The following is a 22,947-nucleotide window of genomic DNA, read 5'->3' on the forward strand; positions in this document are numbered from 1 at the left end:
TGGAACATTGAGAAATAACTTTTACTGTGTGGAACGTTATTCTGTTGTGCACTGTGCAGCATTGACCATGTAATCAGAGATCTTAGACTTGTGTGGCCTTTGGCAAGGTTACTCCCTCTCAGGGCCATGCTAGGTATGATGGGGACATAATTCATATTTCTGCCATGTTCACATACAACGTTTTACTTTAACAGGAAGAAGAGTGCATGGGAGAGGGGTTTTGAACTGCCTCCCCTCATGACTGCAGTCAGTTATTCTAGTCACTTTTCTCTATACCCATCTCTAGCAATGGATATGAGCTGGGAAGAGAGAAAGGTGACTGGGACCATAACAGGCTATGGACACATAAACCTGGGGGAGAGGGTTTCAGCCTCCCTTTCCTGTATACTCTTTATATTCTTAAAATATTACTCCCTTTGACTCCATCCTGCTTTATATGTGTCTGGGGCAGGCAGGCTCACTATATTATTAATTCTCCAAGACGGGCCATGCGTGGGGACATGGCAGAAAGGAGGCAATTGGCTGACAGAGGGGGAGGAGGTGATTGGCTGACAGAGGGGGAGAGAGTTCCGGAACAGCAGGGAGTTTTGCGGGGTGGCTGGAAAGCAGTTTGACATTTGGCTTGGGGGTGCCATGAAGCAGTAGGGAGCTCAAAAGCTGGGGGCAGCTTCAGGGGCTGGACAGTTGGCTCTGGGGGCTGTGGGTGGCTGAGCTGCACCGTGAAGCAGCAGGGAGCAGGGAGCTTGGAGTCTGTCAGGCGAGCGGGCGACAGTCCCTGGCAGTAGCATGGGGAAGCAAGGACTGTGAGACAGAGATAGAAAGATGGATAGAGGCGGGGCTGTGGGGAGAGTGAGCAAGAGAGTTGGGGAGGGGAGAGAACGAGCGAGAGAGTTGTGGGGGGGAGAGAGTTGTGGGAGGGAGAGAGCAAGTGAGCGAGTTGTGGGGGGGACAGAGCAAGCAAGGTGTGGGGGGAGACCGAGCGAGAGAGTTGCAGGGGAAGAGTAAGCGCAAGAGTTGCGGGAGGGAAGAGCGTGCGTGAGAGTTGTGGGGGGGGGTGAGAGCAAGAGTTGGGGTGAGCAAGAGCGAGAGCATTGTGGGGTGGTGAGTGTGAGAGTTGTGGAGGGCGGCGAGAGCGAACAAGAGAGTTGTGGGGGGCATGAGTGAGCGAGAGCATTGTGGGGTTGGCGAGAGTGATCAAGAGCATTGTGGGGCAGCAAGAGCATTATGGGGGGTGGCGAGAGTGAGAGAGCATTGTGGAGGGCGATGAGAGTGAGTGGGTGTGTTGAGGGGCGGTGAGAGCGAGTGAGAGAGTTGGGGGGCGAGAGTGAGCGAGAGAGTTGTGGAGGAGCAGATTGTTGTGGGGTGCGTCAAGAGAGTTGGGGTGCGGCAAGAGCAAGAGAGAGAGTTAGGGGGGCGGGAGTGTTGTGGGGGGCGGGGATGCCACGGGCTCAGTGCACGACCACACAGATGCTCTGTGTAGGGTCAGCTAGTATGAAAAGAAAACGCCTTCACACCTCACTTGGCTCATAGAGGGACAAAATAGATGCAAGGGTGGTACACGGCAGACTTGTGTGTCAGAATCAGGCTGAAGGCAATTTCCTATAAAGTAGGAGCAGGAGGCAATTTAAAATACAGCATGAGTAAATGGAGAGGGCTGTTGGCCATTTCCCCACCCAATTTTTCCTCTGCAAGACTACTTCCTGGTCAATTATTGGGGTGGGGGTGGGGGAGTCTCTGAGACCAGAAATAATCCTGCAAGGAGAAAAATGGCTGGGGAGGAGCTGAGGATAAGAGCACAGATGGGGAAGGTGAATTCAGCATTTTGTTCTAGCAGCTCACACTGCATTTCAAATCTTCTTTATAGGAAATCAGCATGATCTATGTTCTGACATATGGATTGTGCTGCCATAATTTCTTGCATGCTCCAGACTCAGTTCTCCATCCCTCCCCCAATGAAAAAAGTAGTGCCCTGCTTGACAATGAATTGTGGTGGTGACAATGAATACAAGGTTGAACACATTGGTGCAAGACTTAAAGTCTGGACCTAGTAAAGTCTGGACCTAGTGATGATAGTGGACCTGCACTTGACAAGAGTCCAGTCTTAAACCTTGTAAATGCCCACAAAAAGAGAGTGAGAACAGACTTCAAAGCAATAAATCCAACTTTCAAATTTGACTTGGCCACGTTTGTATTTATATATTGATGCTAGTAAATAAGTCTTGTATTCTGCAAATATTTGTGCATGTTTCCTAGCTTCTAGTAGTGAAAGTTTCCCAATCCAAACCTGATTTAAATGTGTGAAAAGGCAAAGAAACTTAGGAACTTCCACAGCATGACATTTTGTCCTGTTTGCAGTTTGGCTTGCTGTGTGCTAGTATGTTGGCCTATATTGTAAGATAAATGTTGTCTGGGGCTGTTTTAGCTGTTAGATGTAAATTAAATACCATGTTTAGACTTTTCTAGCAATTAGTGTGCCTGGAAGAAGATTTCCAAGTACCAATGAATCCTAACATTCTTTTGTTGAATTTCTGACCCAATCAAGCAACATTTTAGATATAACCATAGCAATAGATGGCCAAACCCATATCTATCTATCTATCTATCTATCTACACACACCCTAACCACAGAATGAAAGAAAAGGAGAACAGCAGATTCCTCCAATATATAATCTATATGTTTGGAAGGTATTTGGTTGCCATAGTAATAAAAATTATACATATACCTCCTTGAGGAGGGTCTGCTTTGTGGCAATGTATTGTACAGCTCCCAAACTGCTGGACCAGGCTTGAAAGGTGAATTTGATGGGCTCTTTCAACTTCAGTCTTTGTAAAATTGTAAATAGCTTCCTAGGCACTGAAAGCAACTGCCTCAACTGCAGAAAAAACAATATAAGCAGTTGCTGAAAAATAAAAAGAGAGATGCCATGAGAGTAGACTGGCATTAATTGATAGCAGCCACTAGATAAAAAAAACCCCTCATTGTTCTGGCGTATGATTGCCCTATATACATCTTGTGGTATAGCCCACCTGAATTGTGTGATCCCCACCTTGGTTTAAGAGGAACACTTTCGGAAGTTATATAAAAGAGATGAAGAAATTGGCACAACCCCAATATTGGATGTGGGTCAGCTGCCAGAGTGGCCACCTGTGTCTTGTTCTGAAATAGAAGCTTTGGTAAGACATTTAAAACCTGGTAAAGCCCCGGGATATGACCATCAACTGAGGTTATCAGAAATAATCTGGCATGGTGGACCCTGGTCCTGGCTTCATTATTTTCATATATTGATAAAACAGCTCATGTCCCAAAGGATTGGGGTGTGGCAGTAATTATTCCAATTTACAAGAAAGGTGATAGGAAGCTCCCTGAGAATTATAGACCTATTATTCTGCTCAGTGTGATAAGTGTTGGAAGTGAAGGACTATGCGCTGTCTCTTGTCTCAATGACATAGGAGGACAGACTAGTGAGTCAGAGGGCTAGAGGGTCAAGACATTGCTCATCCCTTCTCTACTGCTCTGACACTATCCCTTTGGAATGTAGATTGCTACTCTTAGGGACTAACTTCCTTCGTTCCTGCTTTGCACTTCCTGTTCCTGTTCCTTCTACCTTGCAACATGCAAGCTCCTCTCCCCTGCACCATGTGTGCAGAGATGCATGCAGAATCCATCTGCATCCAGCTAGCTAGATAGATTAGAGATCCTAACTCCTCACTTTCCTATCTAGAATGGAGTTCTCTAATAAATACAATTTATATTGATTTGAAACTATGAACTGGCTCCAAGTTACTTTACTCTTAGCATACACGCATGCCTAAGTAAATTCCACTCTGTTGTGCCTCTGTGCACTCTGCTATAATGAAAAAGGGTTTCTCCTACCAGAGAGAATTCCCAACAGTAAGTAAGCTGTATGCCAGACACTTCTATGAGAGACTGCTAGACTGGTTTGAAATGGACAACATCTTGGCTGAGGAGCAGTTTGGCTTCTGTGCAGGTCGTTCTGTCATGGACCCAGCCTTAATTTTGCAGCATATAGTAGGGAAATACTCCTCCAATTATGGCTCTGCTTTGTTTGCAGGATTTGTTGATTTCAGGGCAGCCTTTGATTTGATCTCTAGGGAGAAACTCTGGAACAAGCTACTTAATTCATAAATGGATTATCGGCTATTATGCTTGATAATAAAACTTCATGAAAACTCCCATATAAGAGTGCGCTGTAGTGCATAGGGGCACCTCACCAAGGAAATTCTAACATTTAGGGGAGTAAGACAAGAATGCATTTTGGCTCCACTATTTTTTATCTTTTACATTAATTCCCTTGCTTCCCATTTAAATAACTTGGATCATCACCCTCCCAAATTAGTGGATAGGCATCTCGCTATTCTCTTGTATGCTGATGATGCTGTCATTTTTTCACAAACACCAGTAGGTTTAAGAAGAGCATTGTGCTCTTTGACTCCTATTGTAAGGAGCACTCACTTGAAATTAATTATAGTAAAACCAAGATTCTTGTGTTTGCGAAAAGACCAAAAAATTACAATTGGATACTAAATGGGTACAAGTTGGAACAAGTAAAATAATTTAAGTACCTTGGTGTAATATTTCAGGCCTCTGGCTGCAGATCTGCGGACAGAGAATATGTTAGTCGGAATGCTAAGAAGAGCACACAGGCAATTCAATCTTATTACTACTCCAGGGGTGCCCATTTTATCCCTGAGGTTATTAAACTCTTTGAGGCCAAAGTCCATGCACATCTCTTGTACGGAGTGCAGCTGGGCATATACCCTAATTTATCTAAATTATAAGCGGTTCAAACTAATTTCCTGAAGAATATATTTCAGGTCCCCAGCTGCGTTCCTAGGGCAGTTCTACGGCTGGAAGCAGGGTTGCTTAAAACAGAGGTTAGGGCATGGATTATTATTATTGAATTTTGGCTTAAGGTGCTTTTCCAGCCCATTGGTTTAGCTCCATTGGTGCTAAAGGACATATATCACTCAAGATGGGGAAAAGGGGTGGAGGAAAGGCTATATTGTTACGGTTTTTCTCCCACCGTACTGCTAACCCTGGGTTATGAAAATGCCAGACTCAAAATAAGGGAAAGAATTTATGATATGGAGCAGCAAATTGATCAGGGCTCCATTCCAGTTGGTGTCTTTCTGGGCAATCAAATTCTGAGCTTTACCCCCACCAACTATTTAAACCAGCTAACAGTCCCAAAGTACTGCAGAGCCCTGACGTTGGCCCGATGCAATGCCTTGTGCACAGCTGTGTGGGAAGGGAGAAAGCAAAGAATTCAATATGGAGAGCGTATTTGCTCCTGTGGCTCTGGTGAGATTGAAACGACAGCTCATGTACTCTTGTACTGTCACTATTACCTTGATATTAGCTCATATCCAGGCTGTACTGATTCCTTTTACCTAAATTTCCTCTTGGCAGATCCGAATGACTCTAGATCCTATGATGTGGCTACGTTCTGCCGTATAGCTAGCAAAATTCATTTAGAGCTAATTAAGAACTAAATATTCTATGAGATTCAACACCGCTCTGTATCCTATATAATAAAGTGCTTGGCGTGCTTCCGTGTCTCCCTCGGCTGTTCTGGGCATGCGCACAGCGCATGCCCAGAACACACCGAGGGAGACACGACCGCCGGCACCAGGCGGCCATGTTGGCCGGTTGGCCGGCCCAGCCTCTGGGAGGCCAGATGCGGCAGCGGCGGGTCCGGGCCGGCCGCGGGGAGGGCAGAGGCGGCAACGGCGGGTCGGGCCTGGCCCCGAGGAGAGCAGAGGCTGTGGGGGGTCCGGACCAGCCGCGGGGAGGGGAAAAACGGTGGTGGCGGGTGGCATTCTGGGTGGCGGCAGAACTCTCCGCCTGGCCGGGAGCCCAGAGGCAGTGTTGGCAGGCGGCACTCTTGGCGGCGGCGGTGGAACTCTCCGCCCGGCTGGGAGGCCAGAGGTGGCAGTGGCGGGTCTGGCCGGCCTGCACAAAGGCCAGAGGCGGCGACAGCAGGTCCAGCCCGCCCCTACTAGTGCCCGTTATTTAACGGGCTTAAAAATACTAGTTAATTACATAATGTTGCTATCTTGCTACCTTTATACTCAGTGTCATTCTGTTATTAGTGTTGACTAACTTTTATATATAGTGTTATGTTCATAGTTTTAACTTCTAGCATCTTCTACTTATTATACTAAGTAATTTTATATAGACTTTTAATTATTTGGTAGGAGTAGATTGAACTGTTTTTGTCTATTTTGCTGTTGTGCTGGTCAAAGACTATGACTACTTATGCCATCACTTTTGCTGCCATAATATTTATTGTAACACATTCCAAATATTTTTACAAATATTGTAATCACATTAAAGATGTGCCCGAAATGTTTCGGAGGCCATTATAGAAGCCTCTGAAACATTGCAGCCACCAGGGCCATTTTGGATTTCAGAGATGGCGGGGGTGCTCCCTTAAGGATGGGGGGAAGGGTGCACTTACCCCGCCCACCGCATTTCCCCCGCCAGCACTCGATTGTATCAAAGCCCCTTGGGGCGGTAGTGTACCTTCCTGCCACCCTGTTGCTGTCCTCAGCCAGAAGTGGCTGGAAGTACCGGGTTTATGTGTGCCTGTTGTGTGTGCACGTGTGCACGGCAGACGAGAGGAGAGGAGAGGAGAGTGCACATGTGCCCTCAATTCCCAGCTGGCTCAGGGTCAGAACTTGAGTGGCAGGAACACAGCGGAGTGCCGGGGATAGCATTAGCACATCAACAGATAGCAGAAGCACAGTGGTGCATGGGTGGCAGGAGTATAGTGCCACCGCCACGGGGGACAGAGGTGGGGGGCATGTTCCTTGACTGCCTTGGGACACCACTTGCTATGCCCCTGGATGAAGACACACATTTCTGTCTAAAAAAAATTTAACCCTATGCACAATCCAGTTAGACCATTGTAAAAAGTCTTGTAAAAAATTGGTTGACATCTTGGCTAGAGTTGCCATGCTCCCCAGAATTTCAGGTTTCACCTGGATTTTAAGCATTTAACCCAGATTGCTTAGCCCACCCAGATTCACCCGGATTTCAGCTCTCATTTTTTAAAAGAATAAAAGCTAAGCTCTAGCTCTTGTAGAAGCGGAGTTATGGAGCAAAACGTGCAGTCACTATTCTGTTCAAAAATTATTTTCAAGCCAATTTAAATAATATGCAAATGAGGCACCCGGATTTGGAAAGCCAGAATATGGCAACCCTAATCTTGACTAAATCACACAATGGAAGTCCTGTTGAAATTAAGCAGTCCTTTAGAACAACTATTGTGTAATACTATTGAGTAACTTAGTCTAGATGTCAGCCAATGTCTATAAGCCTGTTCACATGGCAGCATTTTTCATTGACTTAAATTTAGTTCCAGGTAAATATATTTAGGTCTTAGGTGCCAATCATCTTAAATCCAAATGCACTACCTATAGATTCAGCTAAAAGCATTAATTTGTACTGCATGAATTTGTCAAGCAGTCTTTTTCTACCTTGGTCAAGATCACCAGACAGAATATTCCACAGCTGCAATCCTTCTCCTGCTGGCATGACTATCCAGATTTACTTCCCCTGGAAGTTTGTCACACCTCAGCTTTTAGATTGCATCTCCTCCCAAATGGAGGTGTATATTTACATATCAGCCAAATTGACCCTGAAGTCTCTGCAAGCCTATCAGGGAGCACTTCGCACATAATTGGGTTGGTTTTTTAATCATATGTTCGAGTGTAGCCTGATTTATATCCAGAGTAAAATTCACTTCTTGCATCAGTTCTTTTGGGCAACTTTGAACTTGCAGTAAAGCCTTGAAGAAAACCCACATTAAAGTTCGCTGTCTGGGAAAGCTCCTGGTATTTTCCCCAACACCAAATTCTACAGAGGAGAACTAACATCTCCATACATTATTTTATGTCAAGATACTCTCTCAGTTTGGTCTACATACTACTAAGAGGTGGACAGGGAAAACCAATGGAATTATTGATGATATTGCCAACTTTTTAAAGGTGATGACCGAACAGTGTAATTAATCATTCTGTGGCTGTCCTGGGCCACCTCATGGGATCTTTTTTCCTTTGTTAGCCTTTCTAAGATGTGAGTCAGGGTTCAGGAATGGTGTTATTTTGTTCCTCTTTCAGCATTGCTCACAAAGCTGCACAATGCAGTGCTTTCCCAATGAAAATATGCAGATCATAAAGCTGGGGTGATAAATGCAATTGTAATTAATGGCTTGCAAACTGTAATGTATATTCTTTTGAGGGTCAGAAATAATAGTTTGTAGTAGTCACCTTATGTGGCACAGTGGGGAAATGCTTGACTAACAAGCAGAAGGTTGCCAGTTTGAATCCTCGCTGGTACTATATCAGGCAGCAGCGATATAGGAAGATGCTGAAAGGCATCATCTCATACTGCGCAAGAGGAGGCAATGGTAAACCCCTCATGTATTCTACCAAAGAAAACCACAGGACTCTGTGGGCACCATGAGCTGAAATCGATGGCGCACTTTACCCATAATAGGTATAGTGCTGGATTCCCTCCTGTATTCTACCAAAAGAAAACCACAGGGCTCTGTGGGCACCATAAGTCGAAATTAACTTGATGGCACACTTTACCTTTACCTTTTTAATAAAAATACTCTACTCTGTGTGTGTTTTACATACATATACACACACATATACTTTCTTAATAAAGAAAATTGAGAAAGGCAGCCCAAATGTATGAATTGGCTTTATCAGTTACAGTGCAAAGAGTAGGTATTTGTTCAAGACAAGTGAAGCAGAGTCATAATACTCTGCCCCACTTGTCATATATAGTACTCTAATGACAGGCAAATGGTGGTGCACAGTTACGCCTCTGTTCACAGCTCCCAGAGCCAATGAAAAGCCTAGAGAGGATGTCAAGTAAAGCTTTATTGCTGGTCCTACATTGTGCAACCCATGCCCTTTTAATAGCTCATTTCAGCCCCCTTGCAGGTCCTGTAACAGAAGTGCAGCAGTAATGAACTCATCTCCTGTGCATATACTCAAGAAAGAATAGTCCCTTTGCACTGGGACATACATATTATTACATATATCTTATTACATGTTGCCTTGGTTTTATTGCTTATCACAAAGAAACTTCCGATGATGTGGACAATTTGCATCTGCCATTTACAGAACTACAAGCATCCTGGTGCAGGAAATAATTCATAAGCTTTCCTGCTGTGGATTATCTCTCACTTTTTTGTTGGAGGCTGATACGCCTACAGCTCACAAATTGGTGCAGCAAAGACTGGTCGATATAGAAATACAAAATGAGAAGGCTATTTCACCACAATTTTACAAATCTGTACAGCTTAAGGCAGATTTAAGTCCAGCTACTTATTTGTTTATGATTACTCATTGCAATCATAGATGGGCCTTCTCTAGGGCGAGGTTTAATACCTTTCCATCAACGCTATTATACGGGAAGTATAACAAATTGCCCTATGAAAAGCGCATATGTCCTTGCGGCCAGGAGATCGAGTCAATGGCCTATATTCTATTAAAGTGCCCACTTTACCAAGATGTAAGACAGCAATTAATTAATCCCCTGCTAAATAATCTGAAGGGGAAAACCAGGGATTTCCTTCTGAAGTATTTATTAGCTGATGAAAATTCAGTAATTTCCAGAATAGTTGCTAAGCACTGTTATGTGGTTTTTAAAATAAGAGTCTCAAAGTTATGAGTGTATTTTAAAATTGCCAGATATATGTATACACTTATTTTAAGGATATTATGCTATTTTATGTCATTTACTATTGTATATCTCTCCTTTGGTCATTGACCATAAATAAAGTAATCTGAATCTGCCATTTACTGGCATAAAAACTTTCTACATTCTTGGGAGTTTTCACATAACAATGCTACCAGTTACAGTAGAGTCACCACAGAGATTTGGTGATAAGCAGCCTTACCTGCTTCAGATCAAATTAAGAAAAATGTAGGTTCCACAGTCAAACATATCTCCTTGGCCCACTGGTTTTGACCCCATTCCTAAGAGAGCTGAGCTCTCCCTTTGTCCAGTATTTGTCCTGTTTGTCCAGTTTTACAGTTAATTATTAATATGTAACTGGCAAGTTGGGGTCTGTAAGTCTGCAAGTTGGGAGCACTATCCTCTTCATCATGTTAACACAACAATAAACACTCAGTGTTACTCAGAATCCAAGTGGTTTTTCCCTAAAGGAAGAGCTGCAGATTTCTGCTTCAGAAATAATGCAATATCCCAGTATTCAGACTGCAGAATAATGTTAACTATTCTTTTATGCAAACGTTTAGTTCTATTCACAAATTATGTTGAATACATGTTCATGTTGTCTACAGTGTATGCACATACAGATCTGTACACATGTACAGTTTTTCATACATTATGTTCTACACAGTATGGTGGTATACTTCCTATATGTATAGTATAGAAAGTATATCCTGCATTTGATGGGGACTGTATCCAGACTCACTTTTAAAATTAATGCATATACAATTTTGTGAATACATAAAAAACATGTACATGCATACAGAACCATGAATGCACATATAACATCTGAATAGAGCTTAGCTTCTGTGAATGTGATAATCATTTTTGGGCCATCAAGCTGTCTCTAACACACACTAAAACATATGGACATAATTTCTGGTCAGAAACTACTAGCAACAAGGCTCTTCCCCATCTGTTGTGTGTGGACTGCTTATTGTACTATTGCCCTTCAATCAGAACTTGCTGGACTATCTCTGAAATGCTGTGTGTATATTGGGGTAGTCTTTGAAGTGATTGGATAAAACCCTATTACACTATTTATTTGGCACTAGTAGCTGCAAGCAAATGATAATGCTGTTTTAAATAATCTAAAAATTGAATAAGAAAAATATAGATAACTTTATTTTGTTTTCAAGTTGCCATTTCAAATATAATTACATGTGGATCCCTCAGCAGGACACAAACAGGCACATACCACAAACAGGCAACTAATTATCTCCACTGTTCATATGAAGAATGCTCTATTGTAGATACAAAAAGCCCTTCATAACTGTCAAAAGGATAGTTTGTTGCAGCAAATTGGATTTTCCAGGAATAATACAGCCACTAAGAAGAGCTGAAACTAAAATATACATGTATGTTTTTCTACGGCATTTCTTTGAGATTCAACTGTTTATCAATAATTTCAAGCTGTGCTGTATCAAAACATTGTAGGCAAATTCTGCTAGTGATGTATGACTGTTTCAGTGGGATTTCTAAATTCCTTTATTATTTCAGAATGTTTAATAATTTGTATAGAATTGCAGGATAATTTGCAGACCTTTTACATGTAATTTTAGTGGATACAACTTTAGAAATCTGAAGGTGGCATATGCAGTACCCCATAGTAAAATTTTTCCAGTTTCAGTAGCTTGTCCCATAACCTATCAACCAACATAATTTGGTTTTAACTGAGGAGTGTGCAGTACAGAAAAAGAAGCTAAATCTGTATATTTTCTGCTTACAGTATATTGTGGGAACTAACTTGTATTTTTATCTATCTATCTATCTATCTATCTGCAGGAGTTAATTGCCACCATTTAGTACACTAGTGAGAGTCATTAGGTTATTGTTGTTTATTACAACAATAATATTGTTATTGTTATTGATTACACTTAGTTCTAATATTATGCAATGACTTAATTATACCAGAGTTATACCAAGAGTTGTTATGTATATCATCAAAAAAGTCCACTGGAAATCAACATAGCCTTGCAATTCTATTAATAAGAAATTAACCACTCTATTTGGAAGTTTGATAAGCTAGTCCTAAATGTGCACTTAAAAATAAGAGAGTCACTATTATATACAAAAGCATGTAGTTAAATCCCATTGCAGATTTTAAAATGAAAGCAGTTGCAGGAGAGGGAATTTTAAGGCAACAAATACAAAGGTAGGTGCTTAATCCTTTCCCTGCTTGCCATTTCTTGCTCTAAATGGCCCCGGCTAAGTGTTTCCCCTCAACCTTGTAAGGGCCCAGTCTGAGTATGTGATGTGGGCCATGAGACCAGGAATGCAGGCAGTTTGAACATATCCAGAGATAGAGAATAACAAACTCTACCGTGGTTCTTAGCTGGCTAGGAAAAGCTGTAAAGGTGTTGCTTTCACCACATTTTTGTAATACCTGTTCAACTGTACACCAATACATGATTATAATAAGACAAGCAGGTCTCCAGTAATCTCTTCTCTAAAAGAAACAGATCCAGTAAAGCTGATCCTGTAAGTACCCACTGCTTGGGAAAGAGGAATCATGAATCATTATGTGGGTGTTTGAGGCTGTGATGCACTGTTTGTATCTCATCTTTTTTCTGCAGTATAAATAAATGATTGGAATACTTAACACTTACATAGTGTTTCAGTATGCTTAAAGCACTTCACGTATATTATCTGATGGTAATCCTTGCAACAAATCCTGTAAAATAGGCTACTATTATAATCCCCATATTGCAGATGAACAGGGTGGTGTATGGAGAAAAGCCTAAAAAAATCTACTAAGTCTATGGCTGAGGTGAGATTAAAACAAAGGACTTCCAGCTCATACTCTTAAACTGCATCACACCAATTAACTATAATAGATTATAAAATACATTGCACCATACAAATGTTAAAAGCATTAATTATGGAAAATCTCTTTTTGCCCCGAAGATATATATTTGTAATTGTTTGTCAGTTACTTATTTTGAGCAGCAGGCCCATTAATTGATAGTGCAAGTTCAGATATGAGGGAGTATCTGAAAGGCTATACTGAGGAGTGAGTGAATGTGCTGTACTCTGAATTGGAAGTGGTAATGGGCTTGATGAGGGTGAACAAGCTGAGGTTAATACCCAACAAGGAGGGTATTATTGGATAATTGTTGGATAATTGTTGCTGAGTAACTGGCCCTCCAGTACCTCCAGTGACTGTTGCTGGTGTCTATCTTATGTTTCTTTTTAGATTGTGAGCCCTTTGGGGACAGGGATCCATCTTATTTATTTATTATATCTCTGTGTAAACCACCCTGCGCCATTTTTGGAAGGGTGGTATAGAAATGAATGAATGAATGAATGAATAAATAAATAAATAAATAATAGGAGAGCCAACTAGGGCAAGGATGTACAGCCTATTCTGGATGAGGTTGCACTCCCCCAACAAGCAGGTGTGCAGTTTTAATGTTCTTCTGGATCCTGCATGGCTCCACCAGTAGCTGCTGTGGCCAAGAGTACTCTTGCATAATTTTTGTTTGTGTGCTAGCTGTAGCCCTTACTTAAGAAAGCAGATCTGATTACTGTCACCCATGCCTGATTCATATCACAGCTTGATTATTGCAAACCACTTTAGGTGTGGCTGCCATTGAAAAGCATTCAGAAGTTTAAATTGATAGGAAATTCAGTGGCCAGGCTATTGTTAGGTGCCACACAGTGTGATGATAATATCATTCAGATTTTGAAAGGTGTGCATTGGCTTCCTATTTTGCTTCCAGGTATACTTCAGGGTGTTGGCCTTGACATTTAAATTCCTAGATAGTTTGAATCCTAGCTACTTGATGAAGTGTGTTCTCCAAAGTGACTTTATCCACCTTTCAAGATCTTCTGGGAGGGCTCTACTGCAAGTGTACGACCTTCAGATGCAGTTGCCTTGCACATGGAACAAAGCCTTCTTCATTATTACTCCTAGAATATGGAATCCCCACTCAATGGAGTGTCACACTGTCCTATTTTTCGCACCACAGGATCAGTTATTCTTCTGAAACTGAATTATCCCAAGAGAGCTGTGAGTGATAAGAAACTAAACGAAATCCATGAGTGTATCATGCATAGTCCAAAGACATCTGCATGACAATTAGTGAAATGGTTGAGTGTAAGTAAGAAGTCCTGTAGAGGAGCACTTCACTAACTAGAGTTAAAGCCATGCAAGGTAAGTGCTGCCCATGCATTAAGACTGCCTCACTTTGCAGAATGTGTGGCATCTTGCTGCTGGTTCCAGTGAAAGTTGATAGATGAAAATGTGAAAGACCTAACATTCTTCACTAGTGAAGCTTGGTTCAATTTATTGGGCTATGGTAATTCCTAAAACAATTGTTATTGGAGTTCTTAAAAGCAGAATGTACTTGACAGTATCTTTAGTGCTATTCACAAAACTCCACCAATTAATGAAAAAGTCTCAGGAAACTTAGTGAAAAGTGTTGAACCATGCATGGAAGCTAATGGAGGACATTTCCAACATCTTTAATAACTTATTGTAACAATTTGTAATAGATATTAGTTACTAATTAACAAGAAACAATGTCTTATTTAAAAGGCCTCTTATTTAGTAACAGCCAAACCTGTCTTATTTGTCACCCTGTGTATGTTTGCGAATATATGCAAAAAGCAAAGAAGAAATAAACACTTATTTTGTCTTATTTATATATTAATTTTTGTCTTATATTATTTTAAAGAGAAAAGTAATTTATATTGTATGTTTTTAATCCCCTAGTAGGTACATGCTCGAAATATAACCAATCAATTGGTTATTCTCCATTTATGTGACTTCTGCATCCACTGAATTATTTTGCTATCCATAAATTGATAGGAATACTCTGATGCAAATGTGCTGTGGTGAATTAGAGCCTGGCACCTTGGTCCTAACACGTCAAGCAGATATATGTCCTATTGAAATGAAAAGCATTTGCTGCTGTGCAATATTTTTAGGTCAAATGTCACATTATTATTTACAATTTTAGGGTTGTTAATTGTTCCCCCCGTCCCCGAAACTGTTCCTCCGCCTTTAGCATGAAAAAGCAGTAATCCAGGAGATGCATAGTATTTGAATAGAACATGTGGAAGCATTTCCCCCTTTCATAGAGTTGTGAAAAGCACAAGAGCACTGTCCGGGGGAAACCCCCCACAAACTCTTCTCGCTACCCAGCCTCAGCGTAGGGAGGAAGGGAGGCTGCTGAAACAGCGGCGAGTCCTTTCGGACGGAGCGCTCTCCTCCTCCCTGTCTCTTGCGCCACCTCCAACTCTGAAAGGGGAGGGGGAGGACCAAGCTGGCCCGTCACCCCCCCACCCCCTGTTACGACGTAGGCACGACCGCCAGAGGGACAGTGTCTCGTTCCGGTCTGCGGCTCGACACGGATCACTTCCGGTGTGGTGCCCGCCCTCAGCAATGGCGGCCGCAGTCCGAACAGCGATGGCGCTGGCAGGGCGAAGTCGCACCTTGTGAGCGCCGCTGCGGCTTCTCTTGGCCTGTAGCCTGCTGCCCTTCGTGGCCTGATTGCCGCGGGCGGGAAGGGCTCTGAGGGTCCGCGGCGTTGGGTTGTCGTCTGCTTTCTGTTGTCGCCGCGATGGCGCCGGTGCAGCTGGAAAGCCACCAGCTGGTCCCGGCTGGGGGTGGGCCCGCTTCGGCTCCCGCTCCCCCGCCGCCAGGGACCGCGGCAGCCAGCCCAGGCTACCGGCTCAGCACCCTCATCGAGTTCCTGTTGCATCGCACATATGCGGAGCTCACCGTCCTCGCCGAGCTGTGAGTAGTGCCTGCCGAGCCCCTGCACCGCTTCCTCGCCTCTTTCCCCCTCTTCTCAGACAGAGCCGTATTAAGCCAGTTTTGTTTCTGGCTTCTTAAGGTTTCTCACCCACAAGCCCTCCGCTTGGCTTCCTGTAACCTCTTCACTGATATGAAAACAAGCAAACTGGACTCTGTAGTGGTGGTGAGAAGCCAGACTTCTGGGTTTGTTTGGTTTCGAAGGTTGAGGGGGTGGGGATAACTTTAAGGACTGGGGAGGTGCTCTTAACCCCCTGCTGTGTTTTCCCCGTGGACGCTGTTCTCAAAAATGGTCCCACCAGGGCGGCAGCGTACCTCCTTGCCACATTGTGGGCTGGAAGTGGCTGCTGTGCGTGCACACATCGTGACATGCTCACACATGTCACGCTCACTCATGTGAACGTTGCAATATGCACATGTGCAGTGGCCACTTCTGGTCCATGACACACAGGGTGACAAAGAGGTATGCTGCTGCCCCGGTGGGACCATTTTTGAAAACAGTCCTGGTGTGTGGCGGGGCTAAGAGCACCCTCCCAGTCCTTAAAGTTATCTCTCCTGCAACCTTTGAATGGCCAAACCACTGGTCTTTCAAACCGGTTCCGTTCACATCCCTAGTCCCTTTCACATGCTGTGGTTTTTAAGATTATTCTGAAGATGTAAATGTACACCTGAAAATCTAAAGTGTGAATGGAACAAAAGAATGAGTGAAAACACCTGATTCATGTAGTACACTTGTCAGAGAGCTGAAATTGGCTGTTGCTTCTTATGGAGCTTTTATGGCAAGCCCAGGTTTGTTGCTTCCCAGTGGGCAATGGCGTTTACAGTTGCTTAAGCCTGCAAACAATAATCTTGCATGATTAAAACAGATACCCGAGTCACGGTACAATTGGCAGCTTATGCTGCTCCCTATTAGATGCTGAACTTTAGCTTCCCAAGATACTTTCTGTTCACTGTGAGAGAGATAAACTGTCTTTTCTAGGCCTGCCCTGGTCCCTGTCAACCGTCCATGTAAAACTGTTGAGGGACATACCCTACATGTTTGCATTGCAGGAACTGGAAGCTTCAAAACAATGCACCCAATATGTAGGCCTAATGTTATTTGTATATACCACTAGTAGTTATTGTTTTGTTTAAGTTGTATATCTTTTACATAAAATGTACATTTGGGCTTTGAAGCAATCTCATGTTGTATGGCTGGAACATTTGTGGCAAAAGACTTGACATGGTAGTTCCACTGGCCTGTCTGTTTTGCACTATGGCTGTAGCCCTGTTCACATATTATGAGTGCTCATGCTGACAACTGCAAAAGTGGGGAGGAGTCCTAGCCTACCATCCAGCTGGCCCATTCATGCTTAGGGCCCTGTTTGAAGGGGGAGGTGCTGTATACATGATGGCCAGCGTTTCTGTGAGCTGCAACCTTGGGTGATCCAGGTTGCAGCTCATGGAAGTGCTGGCTACCATACTTAGGGTTCCTCCCCTTTCAGACAAATGGGGCTGTAAGCATGAATGGGCTGGCTGAAGGAGGTGAGTGACAGTGCGGGATGGAACTTACTTCCCAGTTTTGCAGTTGTAAGCATGAGTGGGGCTGATACTCATAACATGTGAATAGGGCTTGTGTTTGTTCAAGAAGCTGTTTGTAGTAGTAAACTGATTGATCTCTACTCTGCACTACTATGGAGACAAGCCAAAATGCAATTAATATCTTAAATATTGGGCAAAGCAGCCTCTGAAGTTGACAGGGCAGCACGTGTGATTTGTGTGGCCTCTGTGTAACAAGTAGGGCTGGGCTACTGGAAATATTGGAATGCCCAATAGCACCATTCCCTCGCCCACACCATGCGGAGGCAGCCAACCACGGAGCAATTGCCCCAAGTAATATGGTGGTTGGGGGAGAGTGGGGGTTCTTTAATTCCTGACCTAGCACTGGCATGGTGGAGGCTGGACAGGTGTAGAGAATGCCAGGATGATCCATGGGGAGGATGGCGAGTCACATAGGGGAGGCTGGGAAAAAGTGTGGGGAGGCTGGGAAACAGTGTGGGGATGCCTCCCAGAGTGAGAAGCTCGAGGACGAACCACAGTACCCGCTCTCTGTTTCCCAGCCTCCCTGCGATCGATCCCAGTCTCCCCTGTATGACTCCCTACTTTCTCCACGGATGCTCCCTGCATTCTCTCCACCTGTGCAGCCTTGCCCGTGCCAGTGCTGGGTTGGGAATTAAAGAACTTTCCCCAACCACTGTACTACCTGGAGCAATTCCCCTGCAATTGGCTGCCTCCATATGGTAGTGGGAGGATATTCCAATATTTCCGATAGGCTAGCCTGGTAACAACCTCGATAATTAATATGTGGTTGCCTATTATTTTAATAATAAATATCTTAATTAAACCTGACAGCACAAACATATCCAAGTTAGTTGCTTTTTCAGTCTCTTTTGGAATATGAAGAAGTAGACTTTTGTCTATGAAAGAATATGCTAAACCAGTTCATTTTCAAGATGTCACAATGTGTTTTATTATTTTGCATGTGAAATATACCTACATTTGGATCCCCAAATAAGTTAATTGGAAATATTTGCATTTAAATTAAATTGCATTCATTTTTGTGGGACTAAACAGATCCAAAATCAGTTATTTCATTTTAACCATTTTGTAAATCATGGAAGTTATACAGAAGAGGCAGTGTTATACATGGAAGAGGCAGTGTTCCCTCTAACAGGGATTCCCAGATGTTGTTGACTACAACTCCCAGAATCCCCAGCTTCAATGGCTTTTGCTTGGGGATTCTGGGAGTTTTAGTCAACAACATCTGGGAATCCCTGTTAGAGGGAACACTGCTTTTAGGGTACTCTTCACAAAAATATTAAAAAACTGCAGTAAGAACAGTGTTCTTCTTTAGTTGAACTGTTTTAGTATAGCTTAGAATTCAATATATGGTTCAGTATAATTTAAAGTGGTGTGCATACATCTCCCCCACCAGAATGAAAAATAATCAACAGTGTGACTTAAATTTTGTTTAATCTTCATTATGGGCAAAGGGTTACATCATCAATATAGTATAGAGATTTAGGATGCTGAAGTTGAACAACTGCTGAGTCATGCATTGCGATTGCAGGTTTCTTGCAAGTTTACATTGATGTTCTATATGGTAGTGAACAGGTGAAATGTGAAAGGAAATCCGGAGACATGTGGCAGGCATATACAGTATATGTTGTATGTTTTGAAGATGCATGTCTCTCCTTCACACATCAAGTGTTTCCTATAAGTATTGAACACCATTTATATATGGCAAACAGCTTGCCAGAATATCAAGTTTCAAGGCGATAAAGTGTCATGTTCAAAAATAAATGGGCTTGTAAGTGCATTGCAGAAAGTAGTTAATTGTGTAAAATGGAGTGCACCATGGATGGGGTGCAGTGTTCCCTCTAAGGCATGCATGTTTGCACGTGCTCACATGTTTTTTGATGTCCGCTCAGTTAATTTTAGATTCCGCTCAGGTTTAGCCAGCGTGGTGTAGTGGTGAGAGTGCTGGTCTAGGACCAGGGAGACCCGAGTTCAAATCATTCAAACCATTCATCCATGATACTTGCTGGGTGACTCTGGGCCAGTCACTTCTCTCTCAGCCTAACCTACTTCACAGGGTTGTTGTGAGGAGAGATTCAAGTATGTAGTACACTGCTCTGGGCGCCTTGGAGGAAGAGCGGGATATAAATGCAAAAATAAAATAAATGAATTAATTAAATAATCAGGAAGGTCCCACTCTGAATACATGGGCGGGCGTGCACAGTGCCTTGACGCTGCTGCCCAGAACAAAACTCATTCCACACACAGATGAAAAAAATTAGGGAGAACACTGATGTGGTGGTGAAATGTGTTAACTCCTTGTAATCTGTGATGTAATATAATGTAATATTATGGAACTCCCTGGTATAAAGGCCAATTTACAGTGTCTTGTTTTAGACACACACTTAAAAATATTTTGTTCCAGTAGGCCTTGACAAATTTTTCCTAAACCTCTTTGCTGATCTGCTTTCTCTTATTATTTGTCCTTTAGTGTTTGACTGCTCTCCGATGTTAGTTGTCTTCTGCCTTGCATCTTCTTGTAACTTATTGTTCTTAAGATTTTGTATTGTAAGCCAATTTTGGCCCTTATAAGAAAGGCCAGCAACTTTTATAGCACATGTTTTTCTAGTTCTAATAGTTCTTTTCCTTTTCCCTTTTAAACAAAAACAGATTACCAAGAAAGACAGATATGGAAAGGTGAGTAAAGAGCATTAAGGCAGATTTCAAAGAAATTTATTCAGATTAAAATATAGGATCGTTGGAAAAGAATTGGGCCAGTTGTATTCTTACTTTAGGTTTGCCTGAGTTAAGGGCAGGTGTATGCTGCCGTTTTGTAGAGTAGGATTACCATAATTTGCAATTTAAACTGTATTGGATAAGCTCACACGTAACCCTAAACCATGGTTTAGTGCTATGGGAATAAATATTCTGCTTGTGTGCTTCCTCCCCTGAATGTTTCAGCTCTATAAGTTACATCTTCTTTAGTGCAAACCATAGTTTGTCATTATCATCCTGCCAACAAACTATTGTTCGTGCTTGCACAGCAAAGCAGGATTGCAACTCATAGCTTGAAGCTGATTAACAATCATAGTTTGAAGGGCAAGTGCTTACCATAGTTTCTTTGCACTTTGTATCAAGTGGTGATTTTATATTATATCTATCTATCTATTTTTTAATTGGGGATTTCTTCTCAGTATGTGGGAAGTTGAAGCTGGTGATGATATATCACTGAATGCTTTGCCATTGATTGTATCTCTGTTGGTTTCCTGCTTTTGGGTGCAACTGCTCTAGGGGGTGTTTTAATTAGCTAGCGTAACTGTCCTCCATTTGGAATTTAGTGCTTGTGGTTATGCTGTACAGAAACTGAACAGCAGTTGACTTCACACATCTCTTTAAATAAATATTTTATTTTTAGTATTAAAACTGTTTATTCCCTTTCTGTTTTGTTAAAAAGTCAAGACAGTTTACAATTAACAAAATTAAAAAGCTCAAAGTTGCTATGTCCCTAACCATGGAAGACTGCCAAGCAAAAGTAAACAATTTTAAAAGCTGCACACAGGTTTTTACTCCGCACCTAAATGCTAATGATGAGGTGGACCAGCAGCCTCTCTGGCAAGAAGTTTCAAAAATTGCTCCATCTAATATGCAAGATGGAGTATGAATAGTGGTTGTATGCAAGAAATTGTCTGGTAAGGCAGGCACAGCAAATGCAGTTGTGATGATAATAGATTTTACATTTTCTTACATGTCAGATATCTGACCTTTCTGAAACTGCAAATAAAAGCAACAGAATGGAATGTGTTGACTGCAAGATACAACTAAACTTGTTACTACTATTTAAAACGTAAAATGTTACATATTGAACCTATAGTAAAACATAAAGTAGGTTAAAAATTTGAAATACTGCTAGCAGATGTAGCAGCTACATAAATGTTGAAAAATAAAAATTGAATCTGTATTTTGATTACCATATATGCAATACCTGTGGAAACGGTACATTTACTACCACCAGAATGCCTAACAGGCACACAGGTTCCAGTTCTAACGAGTGGTTTAAAACCATTTTCTGGTGCCACCACCAACTGTATCAGACGGTTTGGACATCTTGCTCAAGTCCAAACTCCATACAATATAGGTGTGAGAGGATTCACCACTTGACCATGAATCTCCTGGTAGGTTGATAAAAGTAGATGATTTAAATAGATGGACCTTTTGATTTAAATTGGATTTTTAAAAATTTAAATCTGATTTTAATAAAAAAAAAACTATTAAAAAACAACCTAGGTCAAATATATCATCATGAATATTAATATCTATGAATAAGTTAACTCTCATCCTCATATATGGCTGTTAACAGACCTGATCAATCTTATGCTGCAGGTGGTATATATGCATGCATGTGAGCGTGCGTGCGCGCACGCGCACACACTCAAGTCCTTGACCCTCTCCTACCTCTCTAAAATTTCAAAGACAAAGAAGGCCAATGAATTAACATGAATTGTGGGGATGGAGTAGATCTGAGCGAGGAGGAGTCTAGATATAAATGCAAGGGATAGGAGAGGGGAATAGAAAGTGAAAATGGAACATATTAATGCAGTCCTGAGGAAACATTTTTTAGAGTGTGTCCTCCATTGTAGAAGGGAAATGCTTATCATGGCAGCAGACAGTAAAAGAGACTTTATTTGGGAATATTTTAATGAAGTTTCTGTACCTGTGGGTAAGACAAGCATACATGCAAAATGCAAACAGTGCAACAAAGAAATGCAAGGCCTGGTTGCTCAAATGAAATCTCATTATGAGAAGTGTGTACCTAACTACTAAAAATGAAACCTACATCTATCTCTGAATATGTATTAAGGTTAAATTAGACAGCAAGAATGTACTTTAACTAGAAAAAGATTATTTAATAGAATCTTAAATTCGAGTCCTTCTGTGAAGCTGTTTAAATCGTGATTTAAATTAATATGATTTAAATAAAAGCAACTCTGCCTGGTAACTTCAGGAAGATCCCCAAACAGGAACCTTTTACATAGCATGTTTCTGGGGGGCAGGGAGGGAATACGTAGGATAGGGATGTGCATGAACCTGTTTGGAGGCCCTTTTAAGGGCCTCTGAACCGGTTCGAGCAACCGGCTGTTTGGCCAGTTCGTGTGGGGGGTGACACACTTTAAGGGTGGAGGAGGCTGCACTTACCTCTCCCTCTGCTTTCCCCCAGTCAGTGCTCCATTTTTAAAGGCTTCTTCAGGGTGGCAGCATACTTCCCTGCCGCCCCGCCCCCTCCTTGCCTGGAAGTACCCGGAAGTACTGGGTGTGTGTGCGCACGCTGGTCACGAGCATGGTGTGCACATGCCCGGTGTGTGTGCACATGCCCAGTACTTCCAGGCAAGGAGGGAGCGGGGCAGCAGGGAGTTATGCTGCCGCCCTGAAGGAGCCTTAAAAGTGGAGTGCTGGCAGGGGGAAAGTGGAGGAAGGGGTAAGTACACCCCCACCCTTAAAGTACTTCCCACCCCGCCTTCAAACCACCCCCGCCTGGTTCCGTGCACATCCCTAAAGTAGGGCATTATTGGACACCTAGTGTATCTTTTGGCATATTTATTTGTGACTTTTCACCTTCTGTTTACTTAATAGTAATTGATTGACTGTGTTCTAAATGCAACTTTTTTTTTTAACAGAAAAATAGAAATAGTGCAGTTTGCAAGTCGTACACGGCAACTGTTTGTTCGATTGTTAGCCTTGGTTAAATGGGCGAATAATGCTGGAAAGGTGGAAAAGTGTGCAGTAAGTTTGAGATGATCCATGAACTCTGTTGGAGCAGGATGGCTATTGAGGTGATGGGGTAGTGGTTATCAACATA

General features: G+C 42.4%; 1 protein-coding gene across 3 annotated transcripts in view; it reads left to right on the plus strand.

The window, feature by feature from the left end:
• The first annotated feature begins 15,116 nt into the window (after nucleotides 1-15,116).
• The window catches only part of MED14 (mediator complex subunit 14), a 76,530-nt gene continuing 68,699 nt past the window's right edge, over nucleotides 15,117-22,947 (plus strand). For 2 of the 3 annotated variants that reach the window (XM_053309882.1, XM_053309884.1), the window contains exons 1-3: nucleotides 15,118-15,518; nucleotides 19,764-19,790; nucleotides 22,766-22,871. In XM_053309882.1, the coding sequence (XP_053165857.1) occupies nucleotides 15,343-15,518; nucleotides 19,764-19,790; nucleotides 22,766-22,871 (309 nt within the window). In that variant the 5' untranslated portion in view covers nucleotides 15,118-15,342. Of the gene's footprint in view, nucleotides 15,519-19,763; nucleotides 19,791-22,765; nucleotides 22,872-22,947 lie in introns of all 3 variants that reach the window. The other variant, XM_053309885.1, reaches the window with a different exon arrangement.

Source organism: Hemicordylus capensis, chromosome 3, assembly GCF_027244095.1.
Source record: "Hemicordylus capensis ecotype Gifberg chromosome 3, rHemCap1.1.pri, whole genome shotgun sequence".
Lineage (NCBI taxonomy): Eukaryota > Metazoa > Chordata > Lepidosauria > Squamata > Cordylidae > Hemicordylus > Hemicordylus capensis.